Genomic DNA, 17,515 nt, shown 5'->3' on the forward strand with positions numbered 1-17,515 from the left:
CCAAGGAGACGATCAGCCAAAACCTAGCCATAGACAGCTTCGCTGTAAAGAACAGACCTAAAGCTTTTTGTGAAACGGTGTTTCCGTGTTCCAGGTATGTAGTACTAGAATATAAAAGTTCCAAGGTGCGCAAATGTGCCGGTCCTTACCATCTCCCCCATACACGTGAATATAATGGACTACAGTAGGGCGAGTTTGTAAGTATACCTAGTTTACCATTCCATTATAGTGGACACTTCGACAGTCATTATTTCGGACATTATGTGGCTTTGGTTCAGTAGCGGCGACATCCACTTTGCAAAGCCTCCCATGACCCAAAGAACACAGCGATGACGATCGTCGATATAGCTTAATAAAAAAATTACTAACTTTCAATGTTTTCAAGTTTCAATAAACCTGTCCTTTTCTAATATCCATTCAAATCTCAACAGCCTTACTGGTTAAAACAGACTCGTCATAACCCATGTCAGTCTGTAGTAAAAGTATTTGCGTTCTGCATACTCCTTTTACAACAGACCAAAATCTTCATCACTATCAAGGTCTGTGACGAGTTTACACCATATAAAGCTGCTAGCAAAAACAAAATATTGTAAAACAAAACGACTAGTTTTACATGAGTCTAGGTACTCCAAGACCACTTGCGTGAACGAAATAACATGCGCAGCGGTTTCTTCTCGCTACATCTCTTTGCTCCCACAGTGCACAATCAGGCTTATGTTTACTCAGATCCTACTTTTTCTTGTTTCTTCACAATTTGTCACAAAATTGTAGTAACTGGGTTCTAGTAAGACTGCTTTCAGCAGGATGCACAAACCACAGGAGGCCACAGTCCTTCGGAGGAAGGACTCAAGATCAGCAAACTCTTTAGCCACGTTTCTTATAAAAAGTTTAATATAATAGGGCTGGTTTCACAACTCCCCTGTAAAGACAAACAACTTCATTTGACACGTTGTCTGGGCACACACGTTTGTTAATCACACTTTTTGTTTGCCTTTCAGATTCTAACAACAGAGACAAAGTCGCTTAAATAAACATTTATTTCGCGTCATCGTCCAAAGGGGCTGGTCTCACTCTTTCGCAAGCTGGGGAATGCACCAGAAGGATATCAATGCTCCGCATACGCAACTGAGGCGTGCACACAAGGTCTGTCAGGGCGAACAAAGTGACTAGGGCCAATCTTGGGAGCACCACAGCCCCGCCCCACGTCTGCGTTTTCAGGCACATTTCAGCAGCAAGGTCCGAGGCCTCCTGCCGTCAAACCTTGCCACGATCGGGTACGCGTGCGAGGGTTATGCAGACACGAGACACCTTATTGCAACCGCACGCAGTGCGTTTTGATTCTAGGCGAACGGCAACGTGTGCAAAAGCCCAATGTCAAATTGAGTACAGTTTAAGCAACTAAGCCTAGCTTATTGACGAGCACAATATGTATATTTCCTCTTCAGATTGCAAAGATTGACCTAGCCAAACAATAGACTATATTCGTATTTACACATATCGCCAGAGAAGCAGGCAGAAGCCACTCGGCATATATTAGAAGGATCTGCCATGGATAAAAACATTGTCACTCGAGCACACAGCTGGACCTCAATCCAACATGTCGTCGTAACACGCGCTTCGCAATACTGGAAAGCGGGTGTCCGTGCAACGAACTTGCAGTGGCACGCAAACGGTGCATTTAAAATGAGGTGTTGTAATATCCATTTCCAGCTCGCTTTTCGTACAGAGCACGCCAAAACAGAAAAGTATGACTTATGCAAAGATCATTACTCCAAAGTCCGCCACCATTCCATTTCTCTAAAACATACATCGGGGCTACGGACGAGTGGCTATCGCAAGGTAACACGCTCGTTAAGAAACATTCTCTCTTGCGAAACGGCGACAAGCCTCCGCTTCCCCTCATTATCGCAACAATGTTCACATCGCAAAACAACAAGATGGATATCTACAATAGCTCAAGTGTCCACGAGTCATCCGTACAAAAAGATTCGTCACAGACCGTGCCCAGAGGTCACGGGCACACGACGACAGTTTCCGCCTGGACGTAGCTACGTTTTGTAAGGTGTAATTGACCTCGATCACCGGCAGTCGAAATATCCGTAATTGTCGGACACTTTGCTCCGAACTGGACTGGCGAAAACCGTCGCTCGATCTTAACTCTAATGTCGACCAGGGTCCATACACGTTGATTTCTAGCAGCTCCAGGCGACAACTCGCCCGTCGTCACTGTTGCGAGGCTTCCGCGGCCCTTTTCAACGTTAATGAAAGCTGCAACAAGCAGGCGTCTTCTGCAGTTTTGAGGCCGTCGGCGAGCATACAGCCTTTGTTAGCCTCGCCTTCGTTGTACCCTTTCGTCTCATATGAGAGACGACGACAGGCAACAACGGAGTCCGGGGCAGTGGCTCGGTTTGGATGAGCAGTCCGGCAAGCCGACTGGCTCGCTGTACGTGGCACGCGAGGAGTCAAACGCCAAAAGGCCGGCCCGACGCCGGAACCCGTCCCTTGACGTGCCGGAACCCGTCCCTTGACTCGCCGGAACCCGTCCTGCGGCAGGACAGCACGTTCCAAGCGTCCTAGGAGAGCACGCTGTGGAGGCCAGGGTCGTAGGAGGAGCTCGGCCGGGCGGGCCTCACGGCCACCTCCTCCTCGACGCTGCTGCCGCCGCTCTCCGTGTCGCGGTTCAGCGAGTGGGCCGTGCTCACGTGCGTCGGTAATGAGTGGCTCGCCCCGTCCTCGCAGTGGAAGGTGGCGGTCGCCACCGTTATCTGGCCGGTGGGCGGGGGGGCCTGCCGCGGGAGCTCCCGGGGCGGGGGGCTGTCGAAGGTGCCCCCGCCACCGCCCCCGCCCCCTCCGGACAGCAGCGGGGTGCGTTCGGAGTGGGGGGCGTCGGCCTCCGACTCGGAGTCAGAGTCTGGGTCCATCCCGGGCAGGACCACCTTGCGCTTGCAGATGGGGCACGTCCGCCGGTTCTCCAGCAGCCACGGCTCTATGCACTTGCAGTGGTAAGCTGCGGAAAGCAGAGAGCAGAGAGGTGCATCAGGGGACTGCCGTGGAAGCACGAAAACCGAAATTCAAAGGAGGGGTCGTAGGAGGAGCTTGCTTCGTTTTACCGTATAATAGAGTACGATGGATGCTACGAGTCAGCGGAGCCGATCTAAATCAAATTTGGCGGTTCTACGTGCCAAACCAACGAAGGGCATCTGCATACCTCTCAGGTTCAGAGAAACCAAATCCGGGAGAATTTCTAAGCACGGGGGAACTAATTTGCAGGAAGACAACTTCATTACATTTATACTGCACTGTTCATGCTAGCTACATATAGCCGGGCCTCGCTATCAATGAAAGGCGTCTTTTGCGACGCCGAAAACTCCTCGTTTAAGTGTGGGAGGGAGTAAAGGGGGGGGGGTGTAATTAGCATTTTCTGGAAGATTTTTCAGTCGATTGTACAACTGTACTAACTGATCGAAATTCGGGAGTCTCCCGCGTAATACGGGACACTTGGCAGGTATGCATCTGGCACACCCCGGCGGATGACTGAGGATTAATTTGGACCACCTGGGGATCTTTTGACATGCAATCAAAATCTCAGTTACTCCCTTCTCCGCAATGAAGGCTTGTTCACACAGACCAGTTTTCTTACGTTATGTTACGAAAAGCCACCGGGAAATCTATGCTTCGCATTAAGCGTGGCTACCAATTCAAGACACAAATGTTTTGGTGCCTTAGACATAACCCAAGAAAATGATGCTGTGTGAAAAGTTGAACCGAGCTCAACTCCTTGAGCTATCTTACGATCAGCCTTGTGCCCTTGGTTGCCACGCTAACTCACCATCCTAGCTCGTCGTCACCAACACATTCGTGTCTCGAATGTCGTGTGCCAGGCTATCTTTTTGAATTGGTAGCCACGCTTAATGTGAAGCACAGATTTCCTGGCGACTTTTCGCAACGTAACGTAAGAAAACGGGTCTGTGTGAATGAGCCTTAGGCCACCCTCAGATTGCGCGTATCTCGGCCGGAATTCGAACCCGCCACCCGGGGCCGGGATTCGAACCCACCGCCTGGTGCCGGGATTTGGACCCACCACCTGGGGCCGGGAATCGAACCCGCCACCTGGGGCCGGGATTCGGACCCAACACCTGGGGATTCGTAGGCCGGCGCTTTGCCCAGGAGCCACGGAGGCGGTTGGCATAGCCTATCCGATGCCGCGCAAATGTAACGCAACCTTCAGTAGGGGCGCGGCAATGTACGGGGAGCGTGGTCATGCCCTACTTTCACGGCACTGGATTGGCAGAAATGGCTCGTAGCAACTCCTGCGGTCACTCGTAGGGTGATACAGAGGGCAGTTTGATAGTTCATATCCATTCTACGGAAAAAAAAATGCAGGGCCCGGGATGGCCAAAAAAAACTTTTCGTGTAAGGCTTGTCAGATTACGAGGCGCTGGGCATAGCCAGCCTTCTGAGTTACGCCCTCATTTTTGTTCGCGTTCCACCCATCGAAAAGCGTGCGGGAAGCGCCTCAGCATGCACCTCGTATCGCTGCACTGCGGTGTTCTTCCACAACGAAAAGACCGTCTGCTTTCATCGCCGTCACCATGGCAATGAACGCTGAATTACCTTTTTGGACGGCGCATTCCCCGCCAGCGTTCACGCTGGTTTGCGGCGACAGTCTGCGGCTGCTCATTACAGAACTATTAAACTCCGACTAGCAGACGGCGTTCAGAAAATTTGTGTTCGTTGCCGACAGCTATGAAAGCAGACGGCCTTTATGCTGCGGAAGAACACTGCGGCACAGCGATACGAGGTGTGTGCTGAGGCCCTTCTTACATGCTTTTCAATGGGCGGAAGGCAAATAAAAAGAGTGAAATAAGAACTTAACGCAAAAGGCTGGTTTTCTCCAGTGCCTCATAATTGGAGAAGCCTTACATGAAAAGCATGTTTTTAGACCAGAGTTTGATGTTTTTGTTTTACAACATGGGTCTTAAAGGGGCAATGCAACAATATTAACCTCAAAAGAATTTGCAGTTTTAAATTTTTACATTGTTTCTCTTGCCAAAAGCAATGGAGAAACAACCTCATTCTTTTGAAATATTGTGATTCCGTTGCGTAATAGCAAATAATAGAACGGGAGCTTTCGGCGTGCACGGTTTGGCTTATATAGCTTTGTAAAACAGCTACCGTAAAATCCCGAGATGCCCCGCTCCCGAAAGATGGCCCACCCCTACGTTTTGTTTGATTTTATATATTTTTTTAAACACCGAAAGATAGCCCACTTCTAGTAATAGCAGTGCTGGGATCCATAATGGCCTCGGCGTGTAAATGCGGCTAGTTAGCTGCGGCGGGATATACCCGATCATTGATGACTGGGAAGCAGTCATCTTTACTTCGTTGCCCCTCGCCACGATAACAAGCTTAAAAGGGAAGCATGACCTAAAAATATAATGGTTTCAACTTTTCTTGATTGTACATTGAAAGTTAGCCCACCACATATTTTCTCCCGATTTTTTCTTGATTTTAGGTGGGCTATCCTCGGGATTTTACAGCAGTATAAATAAAAAAAAAAAAGAAAAAAAAAAAGCCGTTTACAATTCCTCGTAATGCCGGATTAGAGCACAGCTCTGGAGGAGGAGGATAGAAGCTGAATAGAAACTGAGGGATAGGTGACTCCTAGAGGTCACGTGATCTCGGGGGTCGTGTGACCTCAGGGGGGGGTCTATACCTCAGGGGGGTTACGGGGGTTACGTGACCTTGGGGGGGTCACGTGACCTCAGGGGGGACACGTGACCTCAGGGGGGCCTCGTGACTTCAGAGGGGTCACATGACCTGGGGGGAGGGGGGGTCATGTGACCTCGTGGTTATGCCGACGGCGACGCCGCCCACGCCGGGAACGGGCCCCTAAGAGCTGCGCTCTAAAAGGTCAATCGGCTTGCACGGTTTCGTCTACCGTATTTACTGGCATAATGAATGCACCCACCACAACGGGTACCAATATTTGGATTTTTTTTCCCCCTTGTGTAATGGACACACCACCAATATTTGACTCCACGAGTCTCGAATTGCGTTCAATTTAGCTAGTCACCAAGCCAATTTTCTTTTGCCGCCAAACGGTCAAGCCAAGCCACTCTCGTAATGGCTGCAAGTGCGTAGTTGCGGAAGTGATCAACCGTGAAACCGAGCGGTGCACACACTTGACGAAGCTTGGGTTGAGGAATTGCCCAGCCCCGGACATACTTCGCCTATCGGATGCATTGATGTCAACAAACACGCCGTTGTCTGTGGTCCGCTTCCAGAGAGTTAAATCGTGGAAGTGGTTAGGACTATGAACGGTTGCGGGGCTCTATGCGCCGAGCTAGCGTCATGGGGCAACTTTTCTTTAGCAAAAGGCATGCCGAAAGAGCCTTAAAAAGGTTTGCAATTTATAAAGCATGGATACTGTGGCGAGCCCATGACCAGCCGTGGGGGCACACCCGCCAGTGGAGATGTGCCACAGTATCGAGCCGTGTCACATTGGAAGCCAAAATGACATTTGAGCAAGGTGTGCAAGTGCAAAAATTTTACCCCACGTAATGAACGCACTCCCCAAATACAGTCGCCGACCGATTATTCGGACTTCACTGGGACCGGAAAAACGTCCGAATAATAGAGCAGTCCGAAAAATCAGCAGATTGAAAAACTTGCCTTTATTACTTCCAAGTGGGCTTAAAAAAGCCGTAAATAGTGCCTTGGTTCAGGTTACGCCTGGCGTGCCTTGTTTTAGGTTACGCCTCCGTTTCCGCTCGGCAACTTTCTGTTAGCTTGAGAATCGCTGCCTTCTTTTCTAGCATTAAGGTCGAGTACTTTCTGCGCTTCTTAACTACAGATCGCGGCGGCAGAACAACATATGGGGCCATGACGTCCAAGCCAGCGTTTTTCGAACGAGATCAGAGGCGCAAATCCACGAGCGCAAAACGGCGACTGGCGACGCGAAGGAACGAAAAACAAGGAAAACAAAGCAAAATGATGATGATGATGACGTGCAGCTAAATGGGAAAAAAAGGGCTAGCATAGCGTCACCTAGCGGCAAGACTGAGGAGTGCTCAAGTAGCGCTGCCAAACCAAGCCAATCCATTTGCAGCCAACATAAAATTCAAAATGGCCGCTTCTCTATGGTGTTTTCCGCTGATCGCTTGCGACGGTTTTGTCCGAATAATCGAACTTTCGGACTTAAGCTGTCCGAAACATTGGTCGTGAATATACACCATTTCTATGGGGTAAGTCACGGTTCCGCCTTTAGGTCCGAAATATCAAACAAGTCCGAAATATCGGAGTCCGAAAAAACGGTCGGCGACTGTGTCTGATAATTTTTCGGGGAAAAAAGTGCTCTCATTATCCCAGTAAATATGGTAGCTTAGGTTCTGAGAAAAAGAAACAAAATTCTGGCACAACGTTCAAGGAAAATTGTCACATTTCAGCAAAATCTAGCAGAAAGCAGCGGGACGAGCCCCTTGGCACTAATGGCACAACAATTGCATCATGTAGATTAAAATGCGGATGTCAAGATCGTCGTCCACATTTTCGCACTGCTCGCCTTGTGCCTGCAGTACAAGCGGTAACTTTAGCGCATCAACTCCGCTTCCCACATGCTTCAAGAATGTTCCCCTAGCCTTATCACTCAGCCGCAGAGACCGCATCGTGTAGCTTGCGCAGACTTTCAGAAAACAACCTGTAGACTTAAAAAACGTAGCCAAGATGGTCGAGCGTGTTTAACGAACCTGCCGCTTTTCTCGGAGAAAACGGCTGATAAAACACATTCTGCGTTAAAACTCAATTCATGATTGGCCGCCGCCATAGGGTTAGTACAATAATTTAGAGGGAAAGGTTTAGTGCCTTTCGGCCGCTTCCGAATGGCGGGGCATAACGCGACGGCATTCCCGACGGGACCATATGGCCGGTGTGCTTCGATATACACAAAGCGGGAAAACAAAGCTTCTAAGCTCCCTACCTAGCGTTTTCCTAGCCTTACCTCGCCCTAAAACGCCGGTGCCATACATGGTACGGCAATAAATAAATTTGACGAGCACTCGAACGAATTCAACTCGTAGCGGCAAAAGGACCTCGCCTAACCTTTTGTCCACTTTCCTTTCCTGCACTTCCATCACCCTCGTCCTATCGAGATCGCCGACGTCGGCGCCCGCAGTTTACCGCACTCTGCTCCCGATTTTACCCCCCCTCCGGCCGCTGTGCGTGCGAGCCCCCGCTCACCGTGCGAGCAGGGCAGCGTGCGCAGCTTGTCCCCCTCCACAAAGTCCTCGATGCAGATGGCGCACGTCTCGTAGGGGGCGCCCTTCTTGAACTTGGTCACGGGCAGCTTCCTCAGGTGCCTGCGGGAGAGGCGGGAGCGCCTCTTCCTGCGCCAGTCCCGGAAGTAGCGCCACATCTGCAACAAGAAGAGCTACCTGGGTTTGGCGGCTGACCCGCGGCACACCTTGCCCAAAGTCACCACGCACGGCGGCTCTGGCCACTGGAGTAAAGACGCTTCGGTGCTGTCGCCCACTACGACTGGTCGGAAAGGATTGTGCGCGAGACGACCGACTGCGCCGAGGATTCCCAAACGCATTCGGACCTGCCTCCTCCGTGCACTTCTGATGCATGAAGTGTGCGGCAGACTTTGTGCCCTTTCGAAGCATAAACTCCACGGTGGACTTTGTGAATTCCCTTACTTAAAGTTTGCGGTGGGCTCCCGCCTTTCCAACGCATTAAGGGGAGACTTGGGTCTTTGGAGCAAAAAAATTTATAAAACAAATGGTGGTCTCGAAATCTACAGCTGTTTCTCTCTTGATCTGCCAAGTTTCTTATTTTGAAGATTAATATTTGAGCCATAATATCGCTTTATAATATCTATATAGGCTGAAATTGCATTGAAGCTGATGCTAATATAACGCTTCCTCAAAACATATATTCTGAACTCCTAACAAATTTTCAGGAGGGATATCTCAGAATTTAGGGCAGACAGAAGATAACTTTTTTAGCACCATGTAGCTACATGTGCAAAGCATGCAATGTTGGAAGAAGAATTTTCATATAGATGTAGGAAAATTTTTAACCGAAATAATGTTGTATTGCTTGGTAGCCACACACAAAGCACTGAACTTCAATGCGTTGTAAGGTAACTAATAATGGTTCAATCTAACAAGTGCTTCCAACATTGCATTCTGCATAATTTGTGGTATCTCAAAACATGTTAAAACATTATTTAAAAAAAAGTTATTTTTCTCTATTGTTCTTGGAAACAAAGTCTGGTTAATTATAATTAGCCTAAGAAGTAACCTATTAATTAAAAGGCTCGACATACACCTAAGCACATCTTACGAGTTGTGAATCCGAAAGTATTAATGTCTTCCTTTGCGCCGCGGCCGCCTATGATGCTCTCCGCACTGAGGCCACTTGTGATCCTCTTCGCGCCACGGCCGCTTCGGATTCTCTAGGCGCTGCATGCCCGCGCCGGAGCAGAAACAGCTGAGGCGCTGAGGGGATCAATGGGTGCCTCGGGCGTTTCTGCTCTGGCGCAGGCACATACCGCCATGGGGTAGCGCTGATTGAAACTGTTGTGCAGCGGCTTTGTATCACTGCCATTTTGGGTGGCTTTCTGCGTGGTTTCAAAGCTGGGATGCCTCAGATCGGGGCTTCGAGAATTTATCTGCCGTTTGGCGCGGCTGAAGACATCGGCTCGCTCCATGGGACAGTTAATGCTTTTGCATTAAAAATAACATATATTTGAAATCAGCTCAAAACTCTGAAGAAGCTTGTGCTGCTTCCCTGGGCTTGGCCAAAAAAATAAGAAACAAATGCCCCAAGACCAGCGTTCCCTGTTAATGCAACAGTTGGCCACCCGCGGCCTGTGGAGATGCTTCAAAAGGCTCGCCGCAGCCTACGAGTGACGTGACTGATGGTAGAGACCTGTTGGTTGCTAATGACTGCGACTGGGATAGGTTTAAAATGGAAGCTTGGGCACGTGGGTAAGGAACGATTAAAACAAACTGCGCGCAAAAGACGGGACAGAAGAAAGAGGATACACAATCGCTGACCTTACCACTGAAGTTTAGTCGTCAAGGCTAAACGACCTTATGCAGCCCTATGCGGTACATCTGCCTTGAAGCCTTATGCGGTACACACTATGCCAGTGAGCATTTGCATTGGTAGGCACTCTTACAGCTAAATGTTCATTCGAGCATGCCCGATGCCCACTTCCTTCTTCACACCTACTAAGAATTTCTCAAAGAGATACTAGACAACTTTATCATCTCGAGGACGCTACAGCAGTACTTCTAAGGGGGGATTGGTGGTCGAGCGTGGCAAAGCGCCGCAGTATGGAGGAGCAAAAAGTCGCGCTGCAGAACCTGGGGATCCTGGGCGCAATCCCCACCCCTGCCTTCTTCGATCTGGACGAGCGTCGTACCGGCGTGAGGTCGTGTATCACCACTTCGTGGTGCACGTTCAAGACGCTACGCTAGCGGTCGTACTGCATGAGCAAAATTTCTCACCTAAGGCAGAGAGACGAGAGCGCCATTGGAGCTGACTATCTTCCTGCTGCCTAAATAAGGACTGACCTCACTAACTGTTTTACGTGTGCGTGACAGCAACAGCCAACAAGACAGCTTCTGCACAATTGTCACCTGCCTACATAGCCCTGCAGCAGGGTTGTCGTGCGTGCAGAAAAACTACAGTTCCCATGATTCGTGGCAGCAGCGGCGGAGTAACACAAATGAGGCGATGGAAGCGGCATTTGACTTATTGTAGCGAGCAAAATGTTGGTTTAAAGCAGCCATTGACCCTTTTGGAGCAGATCTCGACACGTGCTAGCGCATCGCTCGAAAATTTAATGAAGATTGCATTGCTAAATAAGTAAATCATTGATAATAACTGAAGGTTCGTCTTCGGTATTGAAGTGCATTACTTGTTACCTTTGGTAATAATACTACGCAGAAATAATAAAAAAGAACATGACGCACAACTGTTGTTTTTTAAAGATGGCTTGGGTCAGAGTAGGTTTTGTTTATGATGGCGATTAAGAAAAAGATATTGTTGAAAACTGAATCGCAGCAAGATACCTCAGTTGAGACAGTCTCTCTCCCACTCCCTCTTTCACGCTCATACTGAATGCAGCCCGTAAATATCATTTATGTAAAATTCTGGAAAACTAACATATCCGCTAAAATGTTGATCAATAAAAATATGTTCCACCAATATTGATAAACTCAAATATCTAATATTATAAACCCCCCCCCCCCCCCCCCACAAATGATATACAAAATTAGAGTAGGGCACTAAAAGTGCCACTACAAATTCTGCAAGAGTTAGCAGCATTGGCACCAGAGTCCAGTGAGAATTCATGGTCCTTTCGCTCAACTGTTGCGAAGGAACTAACTCGACTAGTTGTGACGTGGGGACGCCAGCACTGGTTGCTATGGGTATTGCAGCGCGGTATCCATTTTCATTGCTTTTGTGCCCCCGGCTTAACAAACCGATAAAAAGCAGTGAAACTCGAAGCACGCGCGACAGTGCGAGGCTGTGAAGATTAGGGAGTTCCTAGGAGGTCGTTCTCGCTTTATGCTCCGTTCCCAGCCTGCCAAACTGCGCACACGCAACCGACGCTCAAACTCGGAGCGCCCGCTCATGTGCTGTGGCAACAGACTACTTCCATAAATCCCTGCATGCAACACTGTGCGCGTTGCACTCTGGGAGTTGGTTGGCCAGAGAGGAGAGTGGCGTGGTTTCGGTTGGCACGTCGGCAAAAGATCACACACAGATCATGGACTATTTAACAGCCGTTATCTCATGCTTTCTGGTCCCGAGAGAGTCATTTTTGGTTTCTAAACTAACCTAAAGGGCCAGACCTCGAAGCGTTAGCACAAGCCCGCAGCACACTTGTTGCATTTTTGTACTCGAGCCTTTCTGTTAGCGTTTCTAGGTATGTGAACGAGCCAGTGCTGGGAATCTCGACCCTGCGAAGCTCGGGGATCTTGCTTGTGTACGAGTTAACACGCTGTAACAACCAATAGGTGCACTTACATCGAGCTGGCACCTTTACACTAGTGTTGTTGATCAGCTTGCATTCCATGAATTCAATATCGCGTATGTGCATAAAGTGATCCTGCAATCATATAGGCACATTTGAACATACAAACTTGTGCGACGAATGTCGCACCGTTCGACGGACGTGCGCCGGACAGGCGTGAACCCTTATGCGGTGCGCTAAACGAATGAGATTATTCAAGGCGCATTTGACGCTTGCTAATGGTGATAATATTTGTTATGCGTTTGCTTTCTTCCTTACTGAGTATGCCGAGACAATTTCAGACACACCGTTCAGCCAGATATCTTGGGCGTCAGTAAAAGCTCGTCCAAAAAGGCTTAGCGAGGAGTAAAGGACGCTTGTTAGGGCCTCCGTCGTAGCTAGCCGATTTCGGCGTTTCAGAAAACTTAATCTTCTAACAGCATAAAATTTGAGAGGGATATATACGACACAAGGAAGATATCATAGTAATTTTTGTGCAGCAATGAGGTCGAATTTATTGCGTTTCCTTAAAAGTTCATGCGTCAACGCTGGGCAAAACTTTGATACACCTGTGAGGATGCGGCTTGCTTGTCGCCCAATGAAGTAAAAAGAAGCGGACGCTTGGCAAACAAAATACGTGTAATGCTCAAGGTGACCAAATTTCTGTTGTAGTTCACTGGTACTAGACGGGATTATCGAAATTGAGCTCAAAGATGCACTCGTGGGGTGATGTGACTAAGCCACGTCTTACAACGTTTGCATACGCACGCATAATATCCGGAGTTTCGGGAAGCAAGGAAAGTGAACCGGTTTTAGTTTTATATCGCCTGAGAATGAGTGTATTGTACATTTGTGAAAAGACAGATAATCGAAAACGCAAGACGCATTCGGTCACGGCGTGATGGCATGAAATGAAGCTGCCCAATCGAAACTGAAACTGAGTGGCCAACTGGTTCCCAGAGTGCACTGCGTGGTATTTTGCCGCGATGGGGCGCTTCGGTTTTGGAAGAAGTCCATTCCTCCGCTCCGTACAGCGGAGCGGGCTCACGAAAGCAGTCTACCAAAACTCGTTATTGATGTTAGCGGCAATAGTGCCACGCCACGGAGGTATGCAGCTGAGATGAAAAGCAAGCGATCTCATTGGGAGTACGGGACCAAGGTTCTGTCTTGTCGCAGCAATCACCATACCAATATTTTTTTAATTTTTTATAAATTTTTTTTCTCGTGACTTCTAGCTCCGTGACGTCGCCGACATTGTGGCCAGTGTGGCAGACACATGTTTAGCTACGGCAAGTAGAGACACTCCGAAATACGTGTTCTTACCACTTTACTTCGCTTCTACTTCTTTCAATATTAGTGTCGAACAATAGTAAATAATTGTTTTGCTTCGTTTAACCTCATCCTGGCACAGGTGTTGCACAATTTTGAGCAAATATGGTATTTTGGTGTCGCTGCAAGTGGAGGGCAAGATTGGTCTACAGTGCAACCCACTTATAACGATACTGAGAAAACCTGAGATTTCAATCGTTACAACCGATTATCATTGTCCTTGGGCTAGAAACTGATCATTTCCAGTGTAGAAACTCTAACAACTGATCGTTATAAGCGGTACATCGTTATATGTGGTATCGTTATAAGTGGGTTGCACCGTGTTACTTTTTTTACTTCTTAAAGTAGTCCCTGCACGCCCCACCATCACCTTTTGGCAAGCTGCCAGCATGCCTTTAGCAGTCCCGTTCACTAACAATCAAGTTTATTTACCTCCAAGTAAGAGCACAAGAGGCCTGGGTCTCGTACAATTAAATATTAGATATGGCAATGCACATTATAGTCTGTAACGTAAGACGACAGTTGTTACATGAATCACATGGAACTAAATTGAGGTGGGAAGAAGTTGGGACAAGGCAGGACAGGCTAGGTCAGGTAAAGGCTACAAGTCAGGCTGCATTACTCTGAGTGTTAGGCTATGTTAATCTTGAGCCAGGTGTATCCGAAGGCTCGCGGCACGACAGCAACAAGACCATTCGGAAGATACGCAGCGCCACCCATCACCTTTTCGACGCACTACAGCGATTCGACGTACAGCACGTGCCACGTCTGTTTAGCATTTGGCGATTTCAGAATGCAAAGGAAACAGGACGACAACTGTGTTCTTTGCGTATCGCCGGCTATAGGCACTGTTGCCAACGACGCCCTCAGGTGAGATGCTGCCAATGGTGTGCGCCCTACCATGAAGCAGAGCAAGCAGCCGATGCAGAGTCCAATGACCACCAGGAACGGCACCAGGTAGTTGAAGAGGCTCTGGTACGTCTCGGGGTACAGCTTCACCTCGTAGCTGGCGGTGCAGGGAAGAGGGGAGGAAAATGGAAGGAACTTCGATTGGCACGCAGTTGCGTAGCACGATTGGAAAACTGGCAACGTAACCCGTCTTTAAATCTGGCGGCTGCCACCTAATTACAAACGATTGTCTCACCTCCCTAACTAGATTATTGTCTATGCTCATGGAACACATACTTTAGTCCGGTATAATTAATTACTTAAAAGATACCGTATTTACACGAATGTAGGTCGACACCCATTTTTTAATTTTTGAAAATCTGAAGTGGGGGGGTTGACTTATAATCGAATCGAAGCACACCACCGCCAACAAAAATGAAGCAATCGCGATATCAAAAACACCTCCGCTTGTTGCGAGTTCAGCCAGCTGTGCCTGCAGCATTGTGCTATTCTAAGAGCTCAATTTACAATTTTTTTTTTTTTTAATTTGCGCGAAGGAGTATTATTGATAGCGATTCGTAAATTAACCCGAATTTATGGCGGTGAACAGCGTACCGCGTGCCCGTCTTCCGGGGGTGGCGGCATTTCTTGTAAGAGCCACTTTGGATGCTGCTGAAACAGCCTCACGGCTCACTCCCCGCGGTGTCTTTTAGCAGTTTTTCGCGCGATTCACGGTCGCACGTTGTCGATCGAGTGTCGAGATCATGCTGAAATGCTAAATACGTTTTTTTTTTTTTTTTATTGACACGTGTGATCTGGTCAGTTTAGGTTTTTGGTGATAGTTTATGGCCATTCTTCACCCAGAAAAAACCAACTGCGCTGTTGGACACAAGTTCGACCAATCGGAGCGGGTGATGCTCCGGTGAAGTCTGCAATGGCGCGGGATCTTAAAGTGTGACGGCAAATGAAGAGGCTTCCGTGGGCCAAAGGCTTGCAACGTACGCTGCAAAAGTGCGCAATCAGTCCCTACCCGTGACGTGCAACGCGATCGCCGAGCAAGCACGGAAGATGCAGTCATTGGCAAAGTGGGAGATTTCTTAGAACGACGCCGACGACGTGCTTCGAGAATGTAGCAGTGATGACGACGGGACTGACATCACCAGAGCGGATGAGTCGCAGTCTAGTCGCAGATGGAGTGAGAACAGGGAGCAGCTTCGGTTTTCCCGCCTCCAGCGTGAAATTCCTAGTTTCGATGACGCCTGGCCATCTCATGCACCTCTCGCGTGCATGCACAGCCAAAGCACACCAGAAGGCATCGATCACGTGTTGGAGGCTGGACTTTCGAAACAGATACCTTGCCATTCTCACGTGTTCGCACTAAAATGCGCATCTAAATATTTTTTTTTTTTTGCTGATGTGCAACATGGGGGGGTTAACTTATAATTGAGTAGACTTACAATTGTGTAAATACGGTAACAACCTCCTTTTTAATCTCCAACGTGGATTACGGAAACCATACTCTCGTGAAACCCAACTAATGGCATTTCTTTGCGACATTCACACCCACCTTACCACAAACGTTCAGACAGACGCCATTTTTCTCAACTTTTCCAAAGCATTTGATAGGGTCCCTTATCAATGTCTTATATTAAAACATAAAGGGGCGATGCAACAATTTTTGTACTTTGCGCAAATACCGCTCAGAACGGATCCCTGACGTTAATGACCTATGAAACATGCGTTCGTTTTTCACCCCACGCAATAGAAGTCCCAGAAAAAAATGAAAGAAAAAACGAGAAGCGTTCACCCCCTCAACTCGCAGCCAGAACGAGCGGCCACGTGATCTGGAGCCGATTATATGCCGCCAATGTTGATCACAGCCAAGCGCTGGGGTTGGCAAAGCACAGGACACGCGCTGAGTTCCAGACATTGTTATGGCTCGGCTATTTTTATCGTTGCAGCGATTGGACACGGTCCACTACTTGAATGCTTTTCGAACTAGTAATTATCACGAGCCCAAATCGAGTGCCCATGCAATGCTCAGGTCCAATCTATAACTACATTCAAATATCATCATTGGGGTCTACTGCGATCCCCGCGTTACGTCATCAAATTTTGCAAACGAGAGATTGAATGAAAATGATCGCTTTTGTCCTTGAAATTACACCGCAACAAAAGAGTTTCTTGGCCAGTGGTGTTTCGTGCGAGTATCCTTGAGTCCCTCTAGTGCCAGTAAGCTTGTGTAAAGTGAAATACATTCCAATTGAATATTGTTGCACCGCTCCTTTACTGACATTCACGAGCACATCGTGACCAGATAGTTTACGGGCCCATTCTCTCGCCCGACAATCAGCATACCTTGCAAACAGATACTAAACAAATTAATCAATGGTGCAGTAATTGGCAGATGGCCCTAAATTTCGACGATTCCAAATTCCTTTCGTTTTCTCATTGTGCTCTTCTTCAACTTTTTTTTTTGCCATCTCGATGCTTCCCCTGTCACCGTTTGCATTCATTTAGATATTTCGATATTCATTTAACATCCGACCTTTCATGGACATCTCACATCAATAATATGGTAGCTCACGCAAACCACTTCCTAGGCCTTTTTCGCCGAAACCCGAAACCCGCAACGCCACAGATATGACTACTAGCGTACTTAACTTTATTTCGGTCCAAATTTGAATTCGCTTCTTTTGTACAGTGCCCTGTACAATTTTACCTAGTTATAAAACTTTAATCCATCCAAGAGAAAGCTGCAAGCACTCTTTTTTCTGATGAATTCACAAGCATATCTGGATTACGCAAAACTGCTAACCTCCACACACTTTCATTAAGGCGCCTTCACTATGTCTTTCACCATGACATGCCCCTTCGTGAAACGGCGCTTTTACCCCCTTGGCAGATTTTCCCCCCACTTTCACCACTCTTGTAAGTTGGGGCTTATTTTTTCATCAACTATTCCATACAGCAGGTCAACTTTACCTTTGGCCATCACCGATTGGGACATACAACCAAACAACATTGTTACCATAACTGACACACATAAACTTGCTGCCTCTGTAACCACTTTCATTTCTGCTTTATCCGACCAATTCCTTCTTTTACTAAGGTGAGACTGCATGCAAAATTGTTCGGTTGAAAAAAAAAATGTACCGCTCCCTTGCATAATGCTTGTCAGGGCCTTCTAGGATAATAGATGACAATGATGATTAAGGATTAGGGACACAAAAAACGTTGGCAGTATAGAGCGGAGGTCCTCAAACT

General features: G+C 47.9%; 1 protein-coding gene across 10 annotated transcripts in view; it reads right to left on the reverse strand.

Annotated features, from left to right (window-relative positions):
- Positions 1-869: 869 nt before the first annotated feature.
- Positions 870-17,515, reverse strand: part of LOC115320370 (E3 ubiquitin-protein ligase RNF13) — a 40,237-nt gene continuing 23,591 nt past the window's right edge. For 5 of the 10 annotated variants that reach the window (XM_040502701.1, XM_040502702.1, XM_040502700.2 and 2 more), the window contains exons 7-9: positions 14,261-14,366; positions 8,239-8,413; positions 870-3,007 (exon numbers count right to left, since the gene is read on the reverse strand). In XM_040502701.1, the coding sequence (XP_040358635.1) occupies positions 2,574-3,007; positions 8,239-8,413; positions 14,261-14,366 (715 nt within the window). In that variant the 3' untranslated portion in view covers positions 870-2,573. Of the gene's footprint in view, positions 3,008-8,238; positions 8,429-14,260; positions 14,367-17,515 lie in introns of all 10 variants that reach the window. The other 5 variants (XM_042294374.1, XM_042294377.1, XM_042294373.1 and 2 more) reach the window with 1 other exon arrangement.

Source organism: Ixodes scapularis, unplaced genomic scaffold (genome assembly GCF_016920785.2).
Source record: "Ixodes scapularis isolate PalLabHiFi unplaced genomic scaffold, ASM1692078v2 PGA_scaffold5__190_contigs__length_132052651, whole genome shotgun sequence".
NCBI classification, from domain to species: Eukaryota; Metazoa; Arthropoda; class Arachnida; order Ixodida; family Ixodidae; genus Ixodes; species Ixodes scapularis.